The following is a 26,151-nucleotide window of genomic DNA, read 5'->3' as shown; positions in this document are numbered from 1 at the left end:
GGGGTATCAAATATAAGAAATCCACAATTAGAAACCAGTTAATTAGGCAAAAATGAAATTCTTGACCAGTGCATCCCAAAATGGGGTAGCTGAAGGACCAGCATGTTATATTAATGGTGGGTTTTCCAAAACTGTCAATTACATAATGGTGGATTTGGTCATATTTGATACCCCCTAATAAGTGCTTTGGCATGTATTCACACTGCAAAATTTGACCCAATAACAAATTGATCAAACTTGATGAATTCTTTGTAAACAATTTCCCCCATTAATGTCTTGTTGGGTCCTGCTTCTGCAAACCCAACACTCAGCCCCAGGATCTCTTGCTTTTGTCCAGGACACCAGCCTCTAGAATTGAAGCCAGACTTCAAATCTCACAAGAACTCACCAAATTTGAACAAAACACTTTAGACATAAAAAAGGTAATATTCCATGGTATCAACAAAGGACAAAAAGAGAAATACACAGCCTTCACTTCAAGGATAATTAAATTTCCCAAAAAAAATACTCAAAGTTTGAGGTTGGGAAAATCATTGAAAAAAAATCACTCCGTACTGAAAAAAAATGCAAACTGAGCGTGCTCAGCCAAAAAAATAAAAATGTGTCAGACTGAGTAAAAAACAATGGGGCACATTTTTGGGGTGATTTGTTGGACGGGCCTGCACAAGGCCCGCATGGGCCCCTAACAGGCCCGTTGGGCCCATTGAAAAAGTAGTATTTGTTTGGAATTCCAATGCTCTGCTAAAATGTGAAATGGGCCAAACTGAATAAAAAAAATGGGGGTACATTTTTGGGGAGATTTTTTGGACGGGCCTGAATGAGGCCCACATGGCCCTCACAAAGCCCACTGAGCCCATTGAAAGAGTAGCCTTGGTCAAGAATGCCTATGCTCAGCTAAGAAGCAAAAATGTGTCAACCTGAGTAAAAAACATGGGGCCACACTTTTGGGGAGGGCTTATTGACAGACCTGCATCAGGCCCGTCAGGGCCCACCTAAAGCTGGTTCGGCCAACCCAGAAGTAGTCTTGGTTAAGAATGCCCATACAATGTTTCAGAACAGCACCAATTGACCACTAATCAACAGAAGATATTGAAGGGCTTCTGACCTCTGTATGACATTTGTGCACTCACAGAATGTATGTCCAGGCCCTTTCCTTTTCCTTGGAACCCTGTTGGCCCATACGGGCCTGATGCAGGTCCGTCCAAAAAGCCTCCCCAACAATGTGCCCTAAGGGTTTTTACTCAGTCTGACACATTTTATTTCTTAGCTGAGCATATGCTTTCTTAACCAAGGCTACTCTTTCAATGGGCCCAGTGGGCTTTGTGGGGGCCATGTGGGCCTCATTCAGGCCCGTCCAAAAAATCTCCCCAAAAATGTACCCCCATGTTTTTTATTCAGTTTGGCCCATTTCACATTTTAGCAGAGCATTGGAATTCCAAACAAATACTACTTTTTCAATGGGCCCAACGGGCCTGTTAGGGGCCCATGTGGGCCTTGTGCAGGCCCGTCCAAAAAATCACCCCAAAAATGTGCCCCATTGTTTTTTACTCAGTCTGACACATTTTTATTTTTTTGGCTTAGCACGCTCAGTTTGCATTTTTTTTCAGCACGGAGTGATTTTTTTTCAATGATTTTCCCAACCTCAAACTTTGAGTATTTTTTTTGGGAAATTTAATTATCCTTGAAGTGCTTTGTCTATCTCAACATTTTCATGTACTGCATGTTAGAAAAATTTGACTCCAGCAGGTCTACAATTAGATTATCACCATGTTTGTCCCACTTTCAGTGGGTCCTCCAACTTTTCATAGTAGCAGGGTTAATGATAAGAAAACATGCTACTTAAGCAATAAAATTCTCTTTAAGCTTCCTTTCTAGTCTTATGTTGGTGCTATTCAGACTGAGAAGGCACACCACAGCTTACAGCTGGTGAGATGTGATGGGGAAAAAACATTGGTTCAAAGACGCAGTCACCTTGGTTGCTGTCATCATCACAGTTTCTTTTTAACTTCAATAGCTTTTGTGCTTTGTTGGACCAACAGGAGCGGCACTTGAATTATCATTTTGCAACTCGGATGGCTCTTGCTTGGCTTGAGGGGTGTTGGGAGGCAGAAGGTGAGCGGATGGGGATCGAGGAGTAGGTTGAGAGCAGTGGGGTCAATGTGCGGCCATTGTCTGGTGGGGATGGCGATGGCGGCGAAGCTTGGGCAGGACGAGCAGGCGAAGGTGGGGGATACGCGTACGGGGTTGGCGGCCCGGGCGGCGATGGTGCAGATGCGGCTCAGGGCGAGCTGAGTGGCGGCGGCGAGCCAGGGCAGGGGAGCATATGCGGCTGCAGGGAGGCGCCTCGAGGACCAGGATGATGTCGATGGTCAGCGCAGGCGTGTAGGCGCTCAGAGAGCCGACCAGCTCGTGCGTCGACACTGGCGCCAGCTGGGGACATTGCTGCGCCGCCAAAGATACTATTGCCAGCGAATGGATTAGCAGGACCTCCAGCGAGGACAGTATCTTGTCCAGCGAGTGCGCCGGATCCAGCGAGGGTCCCTGGATACAAGGACATTGATTGCTAATGATGACCCTGTTGTTTTGTGGTTCGCCGGTAGGCTGTTGAGAGCATGTACTGACTCAGGCAGCTGTTTTGGGCGAAGTGATTTTTTGATTAGCTCGCACCTCTCGATGAGCGTGAGGGGGAGTACCTTAGATATCTCACAATTTGTAGCCGGGGCAATGTCAGACTTGGCAAGGAGGGCTCTGATGTTCGGATAGTGCTTCAAGACTTCCAGAAGATGTAGGGGTCCATCCAATTTCACAACCGGCGCCAAGAAGGCATATAACTAGAGCGTCCGTCACACCTGGTTGGAACTTTGGCATAGCTGAAACGTATTGCTTTGTTCTTAACCATAAGGATTTCACATTCGCTTCTGGATCTGATAAACCAAGCAATCAAAACACCCATCGAGTCAGACTCCAATCTTCTCTCAGGTCTGGAAAGCTTTCCGATATAAGAGGCCTGACCTAATTTGACATTCAACTTGTTCTCAAGCGGCAATGTGATCTGGTAGATTCGAGAGAAACAACGTGTGATGAAGATTAAATTCCAATAGCAAAGCTTTGAGAGGATCATCACGCAACGGAACCTTGAAAACAGGTAAACAGAGTGTTGAATGTCTTTTGGAAGCTTTCAAGTGAAATCAACGAAAAAAGCCATGAAGAAACTTACGATAAGGTCCAAGTCCTGCATAACTAAGGTGTGGGTCAAATAGATTTTGTTAGGAGACGTGTAAATCACCGGCTTGGTTGACACGGTATGGTCCAGATATTCATTGACTGTGAAATGGATCTCCGCGTGCTTGACATCAACCACTACATAATAACAACCCAGCAAGTGGTTGTATGCTGAAGCAACTGGACGCAAGGGATTGTTGCTGCAAGCGGTTGGAGGTAGTTTTGCCATGGCTGCTTGCAGGTTCAAGGATCTAGGATAGCGCGGGCAAAGAGGGGGTGTGGGCCAGGGTGAGGCAACTGTAGTGACATGGGAAACAGATATTTAACAGATTTGAGTAAGGTGGGACTGCCGGGTGTTGAGAGGTGAAAACAAAGCAAAGGGGAGGGGCCTAGGGCTGGTCTTACCTGATGTTGAGGCTGATGGGCAGAGGATGAAGATGACAACAAGGCAAAGGGCTAGCTGGGTTGTGATGTCTTTGCAACTATTGCAACCTATGAAAAAAAAGTTCGCAGTCAGGGCGCAATAGGGTGCAATTCAGGGGAATATGTAGGAAGACAAGGCAAGGGGGAAGGGTCCGAATATGGCCAAGTTTGATCTGGATAGGTTGCGTGCAAGACCATTGTAGTTGACAGCAAGGCTTGGGTGGGGGCATTTAGGGGTGTTTGCAACACTTCTGGCAAGAGTTGGGTGGCAACCCGGCGTCTATTTAAGAGGGGAGGGGGAGGGAGGTGTGTTTCTCCCCAGGGGATCCGGTTTTGTCCTGCCCCTCCCTGGAGCTGCCCTAACCAATTGATTAGGCCCTCCTTGAAATCCAATTTGACCGGCCCACTTTTGCTTGTTGCTGCAGCACAAGCTGGAGGGTCAATCCAAGGTGCCCCCGGGGTATTTGGGGATTATTTTCAACTTGTAATATGTCTTTTGCTAATGAACATAGGCAAAACCCATGATCTTGCCTTCCATGGTTCTGTGGATTTAATAAACTTGGATTTGGCAAATCTTTAAGGCTTGCTAGATTTACCAATGGCTACAGAGCTTCTGTAAGGAAAAAATTGACGAGCCTCCCAACCCCTTGCCAAACACAAGTACATACCACATGTACAGTGGGTAGACAATTGTAAACACCACACCATTTTTGGACCATAGAAACTCAACCAACCAACTTCAAGTCACTTATAGTATTGGTGAGATGGTTCAAAATAGTCTTCAAAACACAAATATGAAAAATAACGGACTTACTTTGCGCACTGCAAACAACACTTTGCGCACTGCACAGTGCGTGGATTCCCAAACATTTTGTGCACTGGGGGTAAAATACGCAAATTTTTGAAAACTTTTCTTGACCAATCGATAGACAGGATTCCCATTGGCCTCTCCAAATTTTTTGGGGTTTTTTTGAAGCATTCTTCTATGTTTAAAAAAATCATTAAAAACCAGAAGAAATGTAGGATTTGGGCGCCTAAAAAACAAGGTTCCCATAGCCCAAAAATTTCAAATAAATTAATGAGTAATGAAACATGTAAGAAAAGCTACTTCAAAAATTTTCAGCCACTTTGTGCAAGCATACAGGTCTGAAAAATAAGAAACTTCACCAGATATTAGCACATTGCATCCAAATTATCCTCATGTTTCAGAATTGTATCCTGGCAGAAAGTGGCTAAAAACTTCTGAAGTAGGTGTTCTTACATGTTCCATTACTCGATAAATCATTTGGAATTTTGGGGCTATGAGAACATTGTTTTTTAGGCGCCCAAATCCTACATTTCTTCTTGGTTTTAATGTTTTTTTAACATGCAAGAATGCTTTGAAAAACTCCCAAAAAATTCAGAGAGGCCAATGGGAAGCCTGTCTATTGATTGGCCAACAAAAATCTTCAAAGAGTTGTGTATTTTACCCGCGGTGCGCGAAGTGTTTGGGAATCCGCGCACTGTGCAGTGTGCGAAGTGTTTTTTGCAGTGCGCAAAGTAAGTCCATAATTTTCTATAATTCCTGTCACATGCCATACTATGATCTGTAATTTTCTCTCCTTGGTTTGAGCAATAATAAAGATTCTGAGAAATTTGCACAAAATTGGAAAATTTTCACACTTTTCATATTTTTCACTTTCATATTTTTTCTGTTGTAATCATTCTTGGGGAACTTATTTTCCACACCTGTAGCCAATTACATGAATTCAATTCTGTTGCCTGAGCTTGTGCAATTAAAAATGCAGTGCCAAAAACATTAGATGACCCACTGTACTTTTGATGTTTTTTTACTGCCCACAAAATTTCAGAATGAATTTAATGAATTTGGACTTGATTTTTTCGGGTTTACTTTGCGCACGGAGGGAAACTCGTTGCGCACGGGAATTTCTGTTGACTCAACGCCACGTGACGTTGGGCCCCCCTTTGTACGCGCCACCAGCTCCCCTCAAAAAACTATCCGCACACGGGGGTGCCGTGCGGTTACAGGTGGCCGGGGTGAAGCACTCCGGCCATCCGGAGGAAACAATCCTCTCAATGACCGGCACAGACCGGTCATTGAGAGGGTATATCACATCTCTCTTGATGACTGGCATTCCGGTCATCGAGAGGACACATCCCCCTCGATGATCAGTACAGACCGGTCATCGGGAGGCTACATCCCTCTCAATGACCGGTACAGACCGGTCATCAGGAGGCTACATCCCTCTCAATGACCGGTACAGACCGGTCATTGGGAGGCTACATCCCTCTCAATGACCGGAATAGACCGGTCATTGGGAGGCTACATCCCTCTCAATGACCGGAATAGACCGGTCATCAGGAGGCTACAATCCTCTCAATGACCGGAATAGACCGGTCATCAGGAGGCTACAATCCTCTCAATGACCGGAATAGACCGGTCATCGGGAGGTTACATCCCTACCAATGGATGACCGGAATAGACCGGTCATCAAGAGGACACATCCCCTTTGATGAACGGGATAGACCGGTCATCGAGAGGTCACATCCCTCTTGATGACCGGAATAGACCGGTCATTGAGAGGACACATCCCCCTCAATGACCGGTCTGTACCGTTCATTGAGAGGGATGGATGTGTTCTCTTGATGACCAGAATGCCGGTCATTGAGAGAGATGTGTTCTCTCGATGACCGGAATGACGGTCATTGAGAGAGATGTGCTCTCTTGATGACCAGAATGCCGGTCATTGAGAGAGATGTATCCTCTCGGTGACCGCTCTACTCTGGTCATTGGGAGGGATGTAACCTCCTGATGACCGGTCTATTCTGGTCATCGAGAGGGATGTAGCCTCTTGATGACCAGTCTATGCCGGTCATCTGTAGCCTCCCAATGACCGGTCTGTAGCATTCATTGAGAGGGATGTGTCCTCTCGATGACCGGAATGCCGGTTATCAAGAGAGATGTGATATACCCTCTTGATGACCGGTCTGTGCCTGTCATCGGGAGGGATGTAACCTCACAATGACTGGTCTATTCCGGTCATTGAGAGGGATGTAGTCTCTCGATGACCGGTCTGTGCCGGTCATTGAGGGGATTGTTTCCTCCAGATGGCCGGAGTGTCTCAACCCAGCCACCTGTCACCGCACGGCACCCCCGTGTGCGGATAGTTTTTTGAGGGGAGCTGGTGGCGCGCACGGAGGGGGGCCCGACGTCATGTGACATCAAGTCAACGGAAATTCCCGTGCGCAACAAGTTTCCCTCCGTGCGCAAAGTAAACCCAATTTTTTTTTCATCTATTATCATTCATTTCACATGTCAATCTATCAGGGGGGTTCACAATAGGATAAAAATAAAAATTTAGAGCTAATTTTAAGGCCTTTATGAACGATTTTTTAAAAAATGAAGAAGTTGCTCTGATTCTCAGGGGACACCCAGTCCTGCACATCTTGCCAGATTTTTAAAAATTTGTTGATAAGGGCCTTAAAATTGACTCTAAAATTTTATTTTTATCCTATTGTGAACCCCCCTATTGATTCCAAATATTTAGGGTGTTCAAAGTTGACTTGCATAAAATCATAACACCATAAAATCATAAAATTCTGAGGTGAAAAAAATATGTACACCCAAACACTCAAATTAGAGCAACATTTCTAAAATGGTACATATAAAATCATCATTTGAAAGTTTTATGATTTTATGATTTTATGTAATGAAAATTTTATGATTTCAACTTTGAACACCTTAATTTGTTATTTTTTTTGGAATGGTATTGAAGATTTTCCAAAATCATCATTTAATGCCAGCAATTTTGTAGGTTTTGTGATGTTCCAAATACTTTTTATTTTGTTATGTTCATTCTTCTGAAGTCATTTTACACACTTGTTCCCAAATCCTCATGACTTCAAGTTTGTGGGTTGGCCTTCTAGAATGAGTTTTTGGGGGTACCAATGTATCTGTCCAGTGACTGTACATAACTGCGTGGCGGGTAGCCATGCCTGTGATGCCATGCCCGTGGCTGGGCAGTATTCTTGCCAGGACAAATACAGGGCATTTTGTTTTGGACGGTGGGCCAGCACAGTCTTGCAGCACCATTGTAAGCCGGTGAGATTGCCGGCCTATCAATGGCAACTCCTGCCCAACGGGGCTAGGAGGTCTGCTGTGTGGAAGGCTAGCCTTACCCCGTTGGGAGATGGTGATTGGCGGTCTTGCCTCACTGGGATCGCTTTTTGCCGAAGCTGCGGCGAGTCGATGGCAAATTATTGCCTTGAGCGGTTTGACGACGAACTTTGAAAATTATGCGCCCGTGGTGTAGGACAATTCTTTGATTGTCAAGCCCTGATGTCCCATGATTTTTGGAGTTGGTTTTCCAAGCCCTTATAACCTTCATTGGTTTTCAATACAAGAGTCAACAAAAGTTGCAACGCGTGAAGAGAAGATAGATGACTATGAATGATTTATCGTTGATCGACTTCGTCATGAATAAAACGGAACAACCTAGAGCCTGATTGAGGACCGAACAAGTTCTTGAGATCTCGCTCAGATAACTGACACAAATCGTGCAAGTTCTTCACTTGGAAGATCGAGGAAGAAGCGGAAGCAGCATCGATCGAAGTGCTTGACGATGTTGATGCAGTTGTGTCAATGCTAGTAGTATTGACGATGCCATAGATCAGTTTCCTGGCTTTAAGCTCATCCATTCCGGGTAAAACCTTCAAAACCTCATGGGCAGAACTACAGATCCCGAAGTTCTGATTCTGCTGGTTTCTGTTGATCGCCATCAAATCTAGTTTCCCCTTTTCGCCCACGGAGATGTCATCCATTCCAATCAGACTAGCCGTCTCGGCATCCGGTTCCGGATGAGTTAGCTTCAAGTCTCTGAAGATATCGGCTGTTGCGGATGGCGATGACGACCAAATCAATCTCAACTTCTTAAACGTCAAGGTTAGCAAGACGAGTTTGGCCTGTAAATCTGAATCTGATGGCGCTGCCGTGTTCGTATTCGTCTTGTTTCCTCTAGTTTCCTTGTAAGTCTACAATCGATATCATAAATTCTATATTTCAGTATATATATTTTTCGAATACCAGAATATTATAAACGAGAGCCGCAAACCTCGAGCGTGAAGGACTTCTTTTCATCGAATTCGATTAACAAAATCGGTATTTTATAATGAGCTGACATCATTTCACATTGTTGATACCTGAAGATAGGATGAAACATTTATCACAAAAGAAGGTTGCTAACTGAGACTAGTTCAAGTCGAGGATTGAGAGGAAAGTAACTTACAATCTTCCAGAGTTGAAACTCTGAATCAAATCGGCAATGCTTTTTCTTTCAACACACATCTCAGGTGACAATATGTAATCACCAATCAAGAGTGTAGTCGGCTCAATCATGAAATTTGCCGCATGCAATAACGAGGGTAAAGACGACCGAAATTCACGAACGTCCACAATAACCTATACATAAATGATCAGAATAGAGCGGATGTTTCAATCACAAGAATCGGCTTTGATCTTGGCACGGTTAGAGGAATTCAAACTGATGAGGTTTATTTTTCAATGAGAAGAAAAAAAAGAATTGAAATTGACCTTTGGCATTCCAACTTTGAGCGCCTTGCCTCCGGCTTGCCTCGAGGAAATCGCTTGAACTAATTCTTCTTGACTAAGATCTCCGGGTCTTGCTTCAGCTTCAATAGGAATAACCATCGTCTGGTTTCATGATTAGTAGTACAAAGATCAATTCTCTTTTTCGCTTTGTCATATGCAAACTAGAAAGTCGCTGACTGAATTCTCTCTAATCAGTCGCTCAAAGGATTCTTTCTCTCGTCGGATATTCGAAAGATATCTTTGTTCTTCGACTGATTCGCTGTACATTAGGAAGTAAGGTTTGACATTCAATTCGGGATGTCTAAGGCGGAAACACTACTCTCGAAGAGACGCTCAGGCGCGCTTTTAGTATGGGCTGCGATTTGAATTTCGAGAAAAAGGGGATACGAAAGAACTTACTTCAACTCGTCTGATAAAACCAACATCGGGTTCATACATAATCACGTGACGAGGTCTGAGCTCCTCCAAGACGCTATCGTCTTCATCACCCAGATAGACTTGGATGACGACCAAATCATTCATCGATAACATGTCAAAATGGGCCACGAAATCCGCGGCGTCGAAGTCGTCTGTTGTTAAAACTTCGGTCACTTCGTCTGTTACAGTTGACTCGTTTTGGAAAGTGGTTGCACTCGTCATCGAATCGAACCTAAACTTCATCCCATGATTTCAGTTGATAAACTTTCCAGTATGCCTCTGACTCGAGAGAATTCAATCATACTTACAGATCTGCCACCTCGATTGCCTCTTTCTCGACAGTTTCTGGGTCGTTAGGTTTGCTCAGATCCACAGGATTATCTCTCGAATTACCCGAGTTGGCGGCATTGGAGGCTCCTCTGACTCTCCGTCTCTTGTTCAGATACGACGCCTTTCGTTGGTACTCGGTCTTTCGCTTCAGTGCAGCATTCAATGTTTGATCATCAGCAGCAGTCGATTTCGAACTCGGGCCCGATGAGCCCTGCTGGAGATTGCGAGACATCTGGCCGACCGTCCTCTTCCAAAAAAAATAATCCCCCAGTCTCCGCTTCATCATCGGTCGAGTTCCGTATTTAGGATCTGATGGAGTATGTTGAGTGGCAAGATATTCTTTAAGGACCGAACAAGTTGATGCCGAAGAGCACATTATCAAGACTGCATTCGACTCATCTGAGGCGACTACAAGAACAAAACCACCAATCTGAAGTTAGCGGTGATCTGATTGATCCGGTTCTCGAAGAAAATCGCATGAGATCTCTGTACCTATTCCATCTTCGGCCGCCTGGTACAAGTTTTCTTCAATTTCTTTGAGTACGTCTTTCAATAGCTGCCACTTGGGCTGATTTTCCAGGACAGGCTCAATGCCTTGTGGTAACCAGCCCCAAGTCTCCGAAGCAAACTTGGAGTCCGGAACATTCTTACCAGCCCTCTCGGCAGCGTGGTAAGGAATCTCTTCGATTTCTCTCATAGCCTCCTCTTCCTCCGCAGTTGGTCCATCGGCCAAGAGTGATATCTCATTTGAGTCTGTCCCCGCGGCCTGCTTCTGGGGATCCTGGGTCTTGAGGTAGACCCTGTTCTTGGCTACCGAAAAAATCGTGTCTGCAGCGCTAGTAAAGAGCCACGGGCTTTCGTTTTGTGGTGGACCAGCTGCTGTTTCCTTTGGAGAATTAGCAACCAGGATTGTTTCTAGAAACCGGTAAAAAGTTATACAATCGAAAGCAAGTAGATAACTGAAAACAAGCAAGTTTTAGATCAGTGGATTTCTTCCTCAAACATTTGTGTGTCATGGTGACATCTCCAAGTGGGCTGTTTGACTGACGATAACAGCTGTCGAAGCGTTTTTAAATCCGATACCAGTTGTTTTGTCTTGAAACTAACCCGATGCCAGATAGGGTTCAATTGGTTGCGGATGATTTGATCGAAGGACCGATGAAGAGCATTGTCAATAGTGAGATCGTCGACTTCCAACTGACAGGAGCGACGAGTGCAGCTGTCTGAAATTAGTCTCGAATTCTCCGCGGAAGCCGAAACCCGCCTCAGTGAGTACATACATTTGTATTGCCTCTTCTAATCTCCGCTAGAGTCGCATCCATGCACTCGATAATAGCCGTTTGAATCTCGATCATTGATGGACTCATTGGTTGGTGTAATTCGATCACCTGCGGTTTCATGGCTTCAAAGTTTTCTTTGATTTCCACTCGAAACCTATTTCCAATATACACATTTAGATGCATCAATTTTTTGTTGCGTTGGTGTGTGTATGGGTACGCGTGGGGTGGGGGAATTACCATGGTTTTGCTCACCTTGGCCATAGGAAAACGTTCCGAAGCTTCAGTTGACTCAAAACGGTCTGCAGTGGTGAAAATCCAAAAGTAAAATGTTCGGGCTCTTCTGAGAACGCTTTGATGAATCCTTTCTTTGACAAAAAATGGAATTCAATAACAAAGTCAATAAAATGAGAAGTGTTCCTTCAACATAGGGAATGCATTTGCTTTTCGTCGTACGGTAATAAGAAGGGACAGAAAAAAGGGGACCAGAATACGGACAGTGTTAGATTTTCGAAAGACGCGAAGAATGAAAGCTTCGATTGAAGTCGTCGAAACCCTTTTTGTTATCAAAAAAAAGGAATAAGTGAATCTGCAAAGAAAAGGAACCTTGCAAAAAATATTTAAAAAAGGGGAATCGAAGAAAGACTTACTGCTCAGCATGAAGGATGACAACTCCAGTAATTTGAGAGATGTCGACTTTGGAGTTGAGCATATCGACGATCAAAATTCTTGAAGTGATAGAGAGGACGCCACCCAGTTTAAAGATCCGTTCTCTAAAGACGCCAAACAAAAAACAGAGAGAAATCGAGTCAGAGAGAAAAAGATAAGTAATAAGGAAGGATAAGTACATACCGTTCCAAAGCAGCAATTTCGTGTCCTATACAAGCCATGCGCATCCCGAGATGATCATTGATACCGGTCTCATCGTCGGCAGTAGCATTGATGACAAAGACCAGAGAGGGACGATTATGACTATGAGAACGAGCACAATGGGTTTTCAAGAAACTCGAGACGATCGTCCGGAGACCCAGTCCACGAGCAAGGATCAGCAGGCCATCCTTCTCGTTCAGCTCTTTCAGGATGGATTCTTGGAAGCCTAGTAGTCCTTCATTGTCTTCAGTGCCCGCCATGCCGTGTTAGATGTCTTGCCAGCTCGATGGTAAGTGACCAGATTTGGTTTTTGCTCCCTTTGGCGCGTGTGATTGACCAGGGTGTTGGCTCCTCTGCGGGCTCTCCTAGTGTAAGAGCATTTCCACCGCGGGCGGTATTTTCGGGGCGCTAAAATTTGATCTCTGGCAGTGCGCAGCCAGTTTTAGCGCCCCAAACTGCTGCGGCATACATCGCGAGAGTCTGTAAAAAGTCATGAAAGGCATGCGTCGCCCCCGGTCCACTCCCCCGTCAAATCCACCCGGTTATCGAAGGGAGTTCTCTTGTTGATGATCGGAACAAAGCGGGTCGTTCCGGTCATCGTGCGGAGTATATACCCCTCTCAATAACTGGAACGAACCAGCCATCAAGGGGAGTAAATATGTACCTCCCTTGATGAGGTCGGAACAATCCGGGTTGTTCCGGTCATCGTGGGGAGTATATACTCCCCTCGATAATTGGAACAAACCGGCCAACTCCCCTCGATGATCAGAACAGACCAGTTTGTTCCGGTCATCATGGGGAGTATCCTCTTGATGACCAAAAGGAACCGGACATCAAGGGGAGTATGTACTCCTCTCGATGACCGGAGGAACCGGCCATCAAAGGGAGTATGTACTCCTCTCGATGACCGGAAGGAACCGGCCATCGAGGGGAGAATGTACTCCTCTCGATGACCGGAACAAACGGGCCATTGAGGGGAGTACCTCTTGATGGCCGGCCTGACTTGGCCATCATGTGAAGGGATTGTACATTTGGGGGTGTGAGCTGTAGTTTCACAAGGAGTTTGGTGTGTGAAAGAGAGTTGAGGTGGGGATGGATGAGTCCCTAGTGAGTCCCTTGGAGTCCCTACATGTAGGCCCGTAGGGACTCAAGGTCAATATTTAGGGACGGCCGTAAATTTCCGACGCAAATAGCGCCCGCAGTGGGTCGGGTTGAGGCGGTAAACTCCTGAAATTTCCAACTAGGGCCCCGATTTAGGGCCCGCGGTGGAAATGCTCTAAGTCCCTGGAATTCCTCAGAAGTAATTGTGATGTAAAAAACTGGCTTGGGAGGTCTTTTGAGGTTATAACTGTGAAAACAGGTGAGAACTGTTGAAGCAAGGAGAAGACGAGGTGGAGGAGAGATGACCCAAAAAGAAAACAACTATGGTATTCAAAATTGCATATGTCACTATTTACATAAAATCATAAAACCAATTTTGGCTGGGAGATGTCAGCGTGCATACAACTTTAAGTGACATCTCCCAGCCAAAATTGCAGTTTATGATTTTATGTAAAAAAATCTTATGCAATTTTGAATACCATAAACCTCCAGGTGACTCAGAGGGTGATGAGGCTAGGCCTAAGAGCATCTGTACACGCCGGGGGTACTTCCTCGCAAGCAGGTTTGTGGATCCGACAAGGAGCTTTTGATCCGTGGAACCAACAATGATCAGCTTGGTAAGTGCTTGGTAAGCTTGTTGGTTCCACAGAACATCATTTTCCCCGTGGAACCAACGGCTTTGTCACTTTTCCCCATTGGTTCCACAAAGCACACTCCTGTAACTTGTGGAGACCACGTTGGCTTGTTGCTCACGTCAGTTCCACAACCACAACCTTTTTTTTCACTTCCAACCAGGACTAGCTCAGGCTGGTCCTGAAGTGTTGAAAGTTTGAGAAAATAAGTAATTGAAAGGAAGAAAAAAAACTTTGATGGAAAATTGACTCACAAACGGCTTCCTGAGTGGGTCCAATATTGATAAACGAGGGGCTGTTTCACAATCTGGATCACCTAATTTTGGTGGCCGCAGTAACTGCGCAGGTGACGCTGCGTGCAGGAACGTCACCTGTATGCCTGTAGTGGTAGCTGCTAAGCAACGCTGTTGGGTTTGCCCTGGCACGCAGCTCAGGTTCAAATCTCAATGGCATCATTTTGTTGGTGCAGGTCTTTTTTCACCAGCTTGGCATTGTGCTCCATGTGGATTTCACGGTGGGCGGAAGATCCAATTGGTGGAGAGCACGTGAACGTGTGGACCAGCAGCCGCTGGTCCAACCTTGCGCAGGGGCACTACAGGGAATCCACAAGGATTCCTCAAGATATCCTCGTCAAAGGACTCCCCGGGCGTATCAGTTTGCTATTTTAGCCCGCGGCTAAAGTTCAAATTTAAGCCAAGTTAACTTAGCGCACCCACTTCAACAACATCCATTGTGGCTAACTGCCCAGCTAAACTAGCTAGCTCTCCTTAGCCATGATCAACCACATGGATACACGACAACAACTTGTTGAGGACATATTTGCGGCAGACACAGAGGATGAAGATGAGGAAGAAGAGGATGAGGAAGACGGATTCAGCTCAATTGAAGAACTGTTGGAGACTGAGGAAGACAGAGATCCAAACCCTCCACCCCAACACCGCCCAAAAAAAGAAAGAAACCACGCCGCCGGACACAAGATGCTCATGAAGGACTATTTTATCAATGGTGCAACGTACAACAATCGTGATTTTGAGAGGCGCTTCCAACTCAGAAGAGAGTTATTCCTGAAGATTGCAGCCCACATAACGGAATTCACTCCATGCTTTGGTCAACAACCAGTATGTTATTTTCTTCTGTATATTTTGGATATCTTTGGAACTAATAAAAATCACTTATCAGGATGCCACAGGAAAGATGGGCCTGTCAAGTTTCCAGAAGATCACTTGTGCTCTCCAACAGCTTGCCTACGGATGTGCATCAGATGCCACCAATGAATATTATTGAATTGGTGAAGCTACTGCTCAAAAGACTCTCAAGCATTTCTGTGAATCAAGGGAACTTCTTTACGGGGACAAGTATCTACAAAAGCCAACTGCCGAAGACTTGACAAGAATGCTTGACATCAACAATCTTTGAGGCTTTCCAGGCTGCATTGACAGCCTGGATTGCATGCACTGGGCATGGAAGAACTGCCCAACTGCATTGGCTGGTCAGTATAAAGGGAAAGAAGATGGACCAACAATTGTTTTGGAAGCCTTTGCCAATCAATGATTATGGATCTGGCACAGTTTTTTTGGAACGGCAGGGGCTCTTAACAATATTAATGTCCTGAATCAGTCACCTATTTTTGAAGAACAACTAGCTGGAACTGCCTGGGACGTTGTGGTGCGCTATCCAGTACACATAGAGCCAAATTTCAAATCACAGCGCGGACGCGCGGCGGACCTCAAGACGTCTCATGAAGCAAGTTTTGAATCTGAGACGCGTGGATCTCACGCGGCGGACACATGATGGCCCGCGGGTTTTGGTTGTCTTCTCTTATGTGGATTGTTTCTTTCTGTTACTTATCTTGTTTCTTTTCTGTTTTGGTTCTGTGGTTTCTTTTTTACCTTTCTTGATTGCGCGCGTTTGGATGGGTTCAGTGTGGTGGGTTTGGTTTTGTCTGAGTTTTTTTTGTGGTGGTGTTGTTCCGTTTTGTTTCTGTTCTTATGTTTGTCGCGCGCGTGGGTGTATGATGAAGGTCCCGCTGCGTGCTGCACCCGGAGTCTAAGTTCTGTCCAAACTTAGATGATGGAGCAGCATGGGAGACACTCTGAACAATATTTTTTTCCATCACAATTTTATTCATCATCATTTAAGGTGTTCAAAGTTGAAATCATAAAATCATAAACCTTTGGGTGATAATTTCTTATGTACCATTTTCAAACTAATGCTCTGTTTTGAGTGTTGGGGTGGTACATATTTTTTCTGCTTAAAATTTTATGATTTTATGGTGTTATGATTTTATGCAAGTCAACTTTGAACACCTTAATTATTCATTGCGATCCCAAGTATTCTGCTAGCTTTATCCATCCCGACGACTTGCGGGAACTCTTATCACGCACATGGCGTAGCTTTGTCAATCTTCTTCCTGTCTGACTCCGCCTTCCGGCGCTCTTTGACGATCCCCAACATCTCAAACCTTCCTCATCCATCCCAGTCTTTCCCTCCCTTCCCAATAACACAACCCCGCCGACGCGCGCTCAGCGCCGTTGTAAATCAACCACCCTCATACCTCATCACTCAAAGATCCCCACTCTTTTCCAAGACCATCCCTGGAGGGCATCCACTAAACAACTTTTCCCCTCCAACAACTGCCTCTGCCTGGCATGGACGGAGTTCCACAATGTTGAATTTGAAGTCTGCGTCCAGCAATATCAGCATGTTTATTACCTTGTTGATGGAATATATCCTGCCTGGTCAACCCTTATCAAAGCCAAGGGATGCTTGATCTCAACACTTCGAAAAACTTCAAGAAGCCGCTCGAAAAAATATTGAAAGGGAATTTGGTGTTTTACAAGCACAATGGGCCATAATTGCCTCACCTGCTTGCTTCTGGAACCCCCACGACATGGTTTCAATCATGCGAACATGTGTTATCCTTCACAATATGATTGTCGAGGACAACAAGCCCAAATCAACAGGCACTTTTGAGTTACCTCAACGCATGAAGCTTGTTCCACCTCAAAGTATACCGTACACTTTACGCCAGCAACAAATTCAATCAGTCAAGCTCACTTTGGGAGCACAACATTGAAGGCTTACCAATGACCTCATTGATCTCAACTGGGCCCGACATGGAAGTAGAAACAAACAGGACTGAAGAAATCCTTTTTTATCTATATCATCAAAAATGTTGTTTACATGATATATTTCACTACACCACCGCTTGATTCTCAACTTTGAGTTGTGTTGGCGCGCCCGCGGGGTCAAGGGAATGTCAGGTTTGACCTGCCTGCCGCAAATTTGACTGCGGAGGCAGGTCAACGCCGGGGATGGGTCAGACCCGCGTTGGTTTGACCCATCCGACCCAGCTGTCATGCCAATGCAACCAGCCCATTCTGTTGGCATGAAAGCGGGGTCAGAATAGTGCCATGGCATAACCCAGCCAACCATGTTTGGCCCTGCTGAGCAGGCTGATGGTACGGCTGGGTTGGGCCAACTTGTTGGCCCCGTTGGCTTGACTGTACGTCAAACAAGGGTCCAACACGGAAGACAGCCAACAAAGGCTTGCCAGCAGCGGCAAGCCAACACTGTTGGCTCTCAAGTCCAACCGGCAACCCAATACCCCAGGCCGCCAGCTTGGGACCACCATCCAGACTCGGTGACACTCTCTTGTAACCACGTACACCACTCTTAACTCTTGGTGCTTGGCTCATGGCGGGTTCTTCTACCAACAAAACTGATATTGAGGTCAATCCTGCACCAAATTCAACTACAAATGACATTGACGGCCACAAGAACCAACCTGCAACCTCTGAGCCTCTAACTCCCACACCTGCCAACAGCATTAGGGAATCACAGGATGAGAACAAGGGTGGGCAGTTACGTTACGGTACGTTACGGAGGGCTAATTGTATACCGTAACTTTTTTTTAGTTATCCAAATTAGCCACGTAAAGTAACTTTTTTTTATTTTTGAGTTTTGGAGGTTTTGGATAATGTAACTTTTTTGGGGTGGAAATGTTTTGTTCAACATTTTCCAAGAAATTGTTCATTTGAATAATTAATTTAGCATAATGGTTAGTGCTTGCCTCTTGTATGTTTTGCAACATTCAGGTTGCGGGTTCAATCCTCACTGTGCACCTGTTTTGACCTCACACCCTGGGCAGAAACTGGCATCAGTGGCTGTTTTACATCAACTTGAGCCCAATATGTACTCATATTGAACAAAAAAAACCCACAGATAGTCATTTCTCTTGGAAAGTTACAGCAAAGTTACCCAAATTTGGGCAAACCTGTAACGTAACCCATTTTGTTGAAAACTTCTGGGTAACGTAACTAGAAAATAAACAGCCCTTTTTCTGCAGCAGATATCGTAACTAAAATCAAGGTATCTGTAACTACTGGGTAACGTAACTTTAAAAGTTACGTTACAGTTACGTTCCCAATTACGGGTAACATAACAGCCCACCCTTGATGAGAATCAGTCAAAGAGACAAAACTAACCAGTACACCCGGGGAGTCCATCCACGGGGAAATCACGCGGAATCCACAAGGACTCCACGTGGTAGCCGCGCGCAAGGTCGGACCAGCGGCTGCTGGTCCACACGTTCACGTGACCTCCACCAAGTGGATCACGGGGGCACCTCGTGATGGCCCCAAGGATTCCACGGATACTTACAGATGTGTACCCGTGGAATCCACGTGGCCACGTAGGCGTGGCTGAAAAATTTAGCGGGAGGAGCCCAACAAAAATTGTCATCATTGGGACTCGAACCCACACCAAACACAGGGAGCCTGGGTGAAATGGAGTGCTACACAACGCAGCCATTTCACATTCCTGTATCACGCTTTTACACACTATATCAACCCCCCAAACAATGGTTTGCGATTGGGTTTGCAATAGGTTTTTTTCTTAAGTTTTTTTTTTCAAGTTTTTTTTCCTCTCTTCAAAATCAAGTTTTGTTGGACTTTCAAAACCTCAGGACCAGCCTGAGTTGGTCTTAGCTGGAAGTAAAAAAAAAAAGAAATGCCGTGGAACCGACGTGAGCAACGAGCTGACGTGGTCTCCACGCGTGCCAGGAAGGCACATCGTGGAACCGACGGGGAAAAGTGTGAAGCCCATCGGTTCCACGTGGAAAAATAGCGTTTCGTGGAACCAACAAGCTTACCGAGGGGTTACCAAGCCGATCCTTGTCGGCTCCACAGATTACCCTCCTCTCGTCGGTTCCACAAACGGGCGGGGCAGGAAGTACCCCTGCCGTGTAGGGCTTGGGAACATTAGGGGGTTTCAAACCACCTCCAGGAAGTATTCCAGGTTGGACTTCCCAGGAAAAATTTCCCCTGCCAAAAAAAAAAACTCCTGGGACCTGGAGTTTGAGTCCCCCCAAATGCTCAAGAACAGGAAATTTGAACCAGGAAATGGGAGTGGTTTTATCTCATAAAATTACATTGTGGCCGGGGTCCCAAAGTGCGGCGCTAACAGCGCGCTAACGCTATGCAAAATAGATGCGCGCTTTTTGCCGCTACGCTAACACGTAGCGCTGAAATAGCGTAGCGTAGCGACCCAGTGTTGCGAGGAGGCTGTATCTTGTTGTCCGCAAGGGATCACTTGCGGACAACGAGTTGTAGCCTCGTCGTCCGCAAGTAACCCTTGCGGACGACAAGATACAGCCTCGTTGTCCGCAAGTGAACCCTTGCGGACAACAAGATACAGCCTCGTTGTCCGCAAGGGATCACTTGCGAGCGACAAGGCTGTTGTAGCCTCGTTGTCCGCGGATCCCTTGCAAGCAACGAGGCTGTTGTAGCCTCGTTGTCCGCGGATCCCTCGCGGACAACAAGACTACAACAGCCTTGTCTCCCGGAAAGGATCCTTTCCGGCGGCACCCGCCGGTACACCCGCGGCACCCGCCGGCAGGTGCCGGGTACGGGTGCAGGTGCCTATTTTTCAGGTAAAACGGGTGCGGCACCCGGGTCCAACGGCAGATTCTCTAGGTCATTGAGAGGTTGTGAGTCCTCCCAATGACCATGTGGTGGGAAGATGGTGAGAAAAAAAGTCCTGGGGGTTCAGTTCTGTTTGGGGCTAAGGTCAAAGATGGTATTGTTTCTTTGTTTTGGACTTGTTTTTCCTGATTTCCTGGACCTCCTGGAGGGTCTTGCCGGTCAGGAATCCAGGTCCGCAGGAGATGTTCCAGGAGGTGTTTTTTTCCTGGAAAGTGCAACCTGGACAACTTCCTGGAGGTGGTTTGAAACCCCCTATTTTTCAAAGATTACCAGGGAGTTTTTTTTTTGAAGCTTAGAAATCATTCAGAAATTTGGAACTCACAGTCTAATTACTATGCACCGGGGGAGACTTTGACACTCTCTCCAGAGAGTGCCTGACTGTAATTTTATGTTGTTCTGGGTCTGATGTCAGTCAGATTTCTATTAGGAAATGATTGATAAATTATTCAGAAGTCAATGGGAAGTCTGGCTTAATTTATGACAAAGTATCACAGGACCTCATTGTCAGGGCTCGTCTCTTATGTGACGTGGCTCTGATGGATTTTAAGTTCACGCTGTAGCGGCTTGGGCTGCGGCCAGCGGAGATGGGGCCGCACTGTAGCTCAAAGAGCCAGTGGGAATAAACCACACCTCGACGCTATGTAGCGGAGGGGCTAGCCCCCTTACAAATGTAAGGGGACGCGGCGATAACTCGAGCCAAGCGCTGTAGCTGAATAAGGAAATATATCCTTTTTATCCTAGGTTACAGGTGTTATACTACCCACCTGTAACTAGGAGAAATATACTTGAAGGAAGATGAAGCTGTAAATAGAAAAGGTTAGTAGATTATAACTTAAACCCCACTCACTTGTAATATAAGTAAGGTAATCAGGTTTTTATGTGTAATAATCTTGGGGGGAGATCTCTCCAGGGGAAAGGTCCCCCCTTTTATATTACAGGATCCAGATCCTCCTTTGAGTCAAGGCCCCAGAGGGATCCTTAACTCCAAGGAGGAGGAGAGGAACACGGAATTCAAGAGAGGGATTTACATAGTATTTATGTAAACTCTCTATTTGTAAGTAATTGCTCTCAATAAGGATAAATACATGGAGAGATAAGATTATCTCTCTCTGTATGTACAACATGTAATAAAAGGTGAAATAAAGTTAATTGCATACTCAAAAAGTGTGAAATATTATGGTTTGATCCATAAAAGCTGTACATAGCCATAAAAGGTACAAATTAATGTAAAGACAGGGGATTGAACTCATGACTTCATGTACATGAGTCAATTACTAAAGCAGTCTCTAACCATTAGGTTACACTGCGGGCATCTTGCTGTCGGTGCGGGCCGCAGCGACATCATGACGCTGCATGTCAGAATGCAGCGTCAGCTGCAGCAACATCTGGCCGGCTGATAGATTTGCCTTTGGACAGCCGGCCACCAATACATAACAATCTCTTGATGACCGGTCCTTGTGCCGGCCATCGAGAGGATTACACACTCCTCTCACTCCTCTTGGTGACCAGCTCATGGACCGGTCATCGGGAGGAGTCCACACTCCTCTTGATGCCAGCACACACCGGCGTCAAGAGGAGTACAGACACCTCTCGATGGCCGGCACAACAAACGGTCACCAAGAGGAGTACGCACTCCTCTCGATGGCTGGCCCAAGGCCCGGTCATCGGGAGGAGTACATACACACTTCCCTCGATGGACGGCACAGACTGGGCATCGAGGTGCATGTACTCCTCTCGACGCAGGCCTGTGTTGGCATTGAGAGGAGTATGGATTCCTCCTCCCAATGACCGGTCCTTGTGCTCGGTGGCCCGCTGTCCATCAGCCGGCCAAGTGTCGCTGCAATACTTGTTGCGCGGGGCTCGAATCCCCACTGAATCGTCAGATGTCGCTGCGGTCCGCAGCGACATCAAGATGCCCGCAGTGTTATAAAACATGCACTTTCCACTTGTAGACACATGGAGTTAGTGTCTCAGTGTCTGACACTCATGCAATGTTGTATAAAACTGTTTCATTCTTTAAGGATAACTCAATTGCAACCTATAAGGAAATGATAGTTACTCAATGCCCAATTCTCAATCATTCAGGTCAAATTTATGTTGATCAATTTCTCTATGTGCAAGGGGTTTTGCACAACATAAATGTGACTAGCTGGGGCTTTAATGGCTTTCTGACCAATTTTTACTTGTCGCAGAGCCGTGAAAGGCCCCTCTGGTGATCTGTCACCCCAATGTACGCGCGTACACAAAGGTGACATTGACAAAATGGAAAACAGCTCACATGCATGTGCATGGAGACATTGGAAAACAAAAAAAACAACTCACAAGCTTATATGTGTTAAGAAGCCAGATTGTCTAGCTTGAATATGGTACAACAAACCTTGAATATTGACTTGACACTGTTATGAGCCGTAGCGCGGGCTCTGCAGAGCAGACTCACATGTACATAGACTACACGTACATGTCACGGACCATACTCAAGGTTCAAGAGGCTGTAGATCCAAGCCTCTTCGCCCACCAGGTTGGCATCTATATGACCTTGAACAAGGCCTTGTTCCCAACCAACGCAAAGCAAATCATATTTGTGTCCTTGTACATGACCGGACCCGTGGGCGTATGGGCCGCCCTGTTCCTCAACCAGGCAGCAGTGGAACCGCCCACCCTGACCTACGTGGAGTCCACGGCGGCCTTCTGGGGCATGTATTTTGACCCGGAAAAGAAGGCAAAGGTGGAAAAAGCCCTCCAAGCCCCAAAATCCTTGCGGGTCAAAATTTTGTCCTGCGGACCCAGGGTGGACATCCTGAGGCAGTCCGCGCGAGGTAAACACATTTTGGGAGTCAATTAATTAATACATGGAAGTCAATTTTTCAACTCCCTTTAAATTTATGAATATTTTGTGGGAGTTGTAAATTTAATTTTGGGTCATGCGTTACACACTACCAAAAATGACCATGTGCACTAAAAAAGAGTAGTTCACTCCAAGAAATCTTAGAGTGCACAGTTCTCCACTCAAATTTATTGGGAGTGGAACCCTGTGCACTCCAAAAACTAATGGAGTAAACACCACCATCACTCTTGATGACCGGGACAGACCGGCCATTGAGAGCGTACAACTTCTTAATAGCCGCTCCAGGCTGTTCATCAAGAGAAATCAACTGTCTCAATTTCCAGCACAGACTGGCCATCAAGAGCATACAACCCTCTGGATGACCAGTACAGACCGTTCATCAAAGGGATATGCACAACCCTCTTTGCTTGACTGAAGGTGATCATGAAAACCTGAAGTTCAACTTTGAGAGCCTGTTGTTTTCAAAGCTAAATATGATGTCCATGCATCATGAGAGGATGTGTGTGCATCTTGTCTTCATTTATTTTTTAAACAATAAAAAAACAGTAAAAAAGGTCAGGGGTGAATGGACCCTCACTGGAAGGTGGGTGGAAAGGAGGCTTGGAACGGGGTTGAAGCCTAAGACTATTTCCAGTTCAAATCTGTGGGGCTTGGTTGCATGAGCTAGCTGGGAGAGAATGAATCTCCCATGAGTACAACTTGGAAAGTACACTGAGAAAGAGAGAAGAAAACAAGGAGAAGGAAAAATGGAGGAGCTGCTTACCTAGCCGGGATAGAATTAATCTCTACCGGACTAGGGAAGAGGGGACTTCAGAACAAATACTCTACCAGTGCAGGGGGTCAAGTAATGTTGTGGTCCTTTGTGTGAAACCCTAACAACAGTAGGGCTTCACAGGCCAGAAGGAGGAAGGAACTCTTACCCCACTTGGAAACATGCACTGACACAGGCACATCCTGAGAAGAGCTTGGTCTTAGGTCTGGTTGAAATTTTCCAAAAATCTATCAAAAAAAGCTAGGGTATATTGATGAGGTGATGAGCTTAAAAAATCTACAAAATCTACATTTCCTTGAGTCTTGATAATGGGAGGGACATTGAAGAAACTACAGGCTGGAAAATTCAAAGATTAATTTTTTTTCACTTTTTGGTGGGTGGCCTCCCACTGTGAAAGCCTGTAAGTCTCTGGGGAGGGTGGCTTTGCCCAAAAATGTTCACACCAGAACTCCTCCAGAGGGAAGGAGTTTGAAGTTAGGGGTGTTTGTGGTGGAACTCAAGCACACATCCAAGGAATCCAGACAAGAATAAGGCATCCATACACACTAGAAATAGGGCATAAGCGACTACTTGTTCAAATGGATTATGAGAAATGGATACCCTACCATCGGTCTGGTAGACTAGGAGACTCAAATTGGCATCTTAGTGGGGTACATCTTTACAATGGCGTTTTTTCGAGGTTCTTTTGGACACTCAAGCTGTTATGTATTTGGTGTGATGAGACCATAAACAAAGTAAAGAATTAACAAGGACAAAAGAGTGTGAATGGCCCTGGGCAAAGAGAAGACTTGAGGAATGCTATCTCATGTTGCGCTGGTTTTGGACAAAGAGGTGGTTTTGATAAATCAAATATCTCGACACTCTTACAAAACTTGTCCGTTGAGCTTCAGCATCTCACCCCACTTAAAATAAGACGCTCGCAGTAGAGTATGCTGGCTGCGTTATCTGGCAGTAAATGATCTCTTCTGGAAGGATACTCAAACAAAACAAGCCATTGGCTCTTGATGCTTCAAGCATGGGTGGGCAACGACTTATTCGCACAATCTGAACCCATAATACTCCCTGCGCATTTTAATCGCCTTCGCTCATGTCACCTACAACCCGACTGAAGAGCATGGTTCACTCCTTTATTGAAATTCTAATTTCTGCGCCTGTGCCAATTGTCTGGATGCGTTCCTCATGTGATGTAATTTCAAGAAGGTATCAACAGGTGACAAGGAGAAGTAGGAGTGAAGGAATCACATGGGTGGCCAACGGGGAGAGCGCTACATTTCGCCGCATTCTAAAGGTGATAAAAAGGGGGCGGTTCAGGAAAGGAGAACAACAAGGATGGGGTGGGGTGACACGCTCGGATGCTTACCAGTGACTTTAACGGTCAGTTTGGGACGGTTGTTCGGCCCTGTAGGCACGTTCTCGATCTTTCGCATGACCAGCAGCCCGTCGGAATCCAAGACCTTGCCGAAGACGACGTGTTTCCCGTCCAGGAAATCGCATGCTGCCGACGTAATGAAAAACTAAACACACATGGTCGGAAAAATGAGGCAGGGCAATTTGCTCGGGGCTCAAACTACTCACTTGACATCCATTCGTGTTTGGCCCTGAGTTAGCCTGCGGTTTGAAAAAGGAAACAATGGTGCAAATGAGCAAAGTTCAACCGGGCCAAAAGAAGCAACAGTGTGAGTGAGAGGACAGACCATGGAAAGAAGACCGGCTGATTCGTGCTTAAGCTTGAAGTTTTCGTCTTCGAACTTTTGCCCGTAGATTGAGGTTGAACCTGTGCCATCCGAGTTTAGGAAATCACCACCTGTAAGAAGAGAGATCGCATGATTTCTTCGTCGAGTCAATTCGACGGTTGATTCAAGAGGCCGATGAGGTAAAGACGATAACAGATCGACCGAAGAGAAACTGTGCCGGACCTTGGACCATGAAGTCTTTGATGACGCGATGGAAGATGCTGTGTTTGTATCCCACTGGTTGTCGATTGGGCCTTGAAGATGGATGGTGTCAACGAATAGTTGTTTAGCTCGGTTGTTTAGCTCGAGAAGGCCAAGGAAAGAAAATGTAAACCGAGAAATTCACTTTCTCTTGCTTATTCAGCTTCTCTTTTCTTCAACACTCTCTCAACTTACTCACCGGTGTTCACCCGTACATAGCTGACGAAAGTTTTCGGCGGTCTTCGGCACGATATCCGTGAACAGCTCGAACTTAATCCTTCCAGCTGGTGTCTCGCCGATGTTGATATCTGAACAAACGGCCAACCAAATCTCATCAGTCCTTTTCGCACGAAAACGAGGGAGGTGGTAATCCTTGTTTTCAGCTCTGGCATACCCATGAAGACTATCGGTCTACCGTTCGTTCCCGCGCCAGGAACCGGGTTCGCATTCTTGGCCATCCTTGAGATTATCTGATATGGGCGAGTGGTTGGGAGTAAGGCTTCAACCCGGGTGTAGGTCCGGGGGTTGAGGTCCAGCCCGCGGCCCGATCACCCGAGCTTAACAAAGCCTCAGTGAGAGCCCCGAAGGGGCAGCCCCGCAGGGTCTCTGTCTCTGACGGGAGGTCGCACTTCGTGCGAGGCGCTTCGCGCCGCGCCCCCCGGGTGCTAGCCTAACTAAGCCTCTTGAACGGAGGGGGGGACACCCGCGTCCCAAAGGGAATCTCCGTAGGAGAGGC

General features: G+C 46.0%; 3 protein-coding genes across 3 annotated transcripts; all 3 read right to left on the bottom strand.

The window, feature by feature from the left end:
* Positions 1–3,035: 3,035 nt before the first annotated feature.
* On the bottom strand, positions 3,036–3,451 carry PtA15_1A420 (uncharacterized protein; the record flags this gene model as incomplete). The annotated part of the gene is made up of 2 exons (XM_053165447.1): positions 3,036–3,134; positions 3,218–3,451. The coding sequence occupies 2 exons, from the start codon at positions 3,449–3,451 to the stop codon at positions 3,036–3,038; spliced, it is 333 nt and encodes a 110-aa protein (XP_053016637.1).
* A 4,649-nt stretch (positions 3,452–8,100) lies between these two features.
* On the bottom strand, positions 8,101–12,407 carry PtA15_1A419 (uncharacterized protein; the record flags this gene model as incomplete). Its single annotated transcript, XM_053165445.1, has 13 exons — positions 8,101–8,676; positions 8,757–8,844; positions 8,931–9,103; positions 9,236–9,355; positions 9,431–9,568; positions 9,653–9,902; positions 9,979–10,408; positions 10,493–10,959; positions 11,049–11,219; positions 11,533–11,645; positions 11,776–11,833; positions 11,928–12,050; positions 12,130–12,407. The coding sequence occupies 13 exons, from the start codon at positions 12,405–12,407 to the stop codon at positions 8,101–8,103; spliced, it is 2,985 nt and encodes a 994-aa protein (XP_053016636.1).
* A 12,339-nt stretch (positions 12,408–24,746) lies between these two features.
* On the bottom strand, positions 24,747–25,873 carry PtA15_1A418 (uncharacterized protein; the record flags this gene model as incomplete). Its single annotated transcript, XM_053165444.1, has 7 exons — positions 24,747–24,763; positions 24,842–24,995; positions 25,057–25,089; positions 25,176–25,285; positions 25,398–25,468; positions 25,615–25,723; positions 25,810–25,873. The coding sequence occupies 7 exons, from the start codon at positions 25,871–25,873 to the stop codon at positions 24,747–24,749; spliced, it is 558 nt and encodes a 185-aa protein (XP_053016635.1).
* Positions 25,874–26,151: the final 278 nt, after the last annotated feature.

This window comes from Puccinia triticina, chromosome 1A (assembly GCF_026914185.1).
Source record: "Puccinia triticina chromosome 1A, complete sequence".
Lineage (NCBI taxonomy): Eukaryota > Fungi > Basidiomycota > Pucciniomycetes > Pucciniales > Pucciniaceae > Puccinia > Puccinia triticina.
The sequence above is the reverse complement of the archived record's forward strand: the minus strand, read 5'-3'. Positions and strand labels throughout refer to the sequence as shown.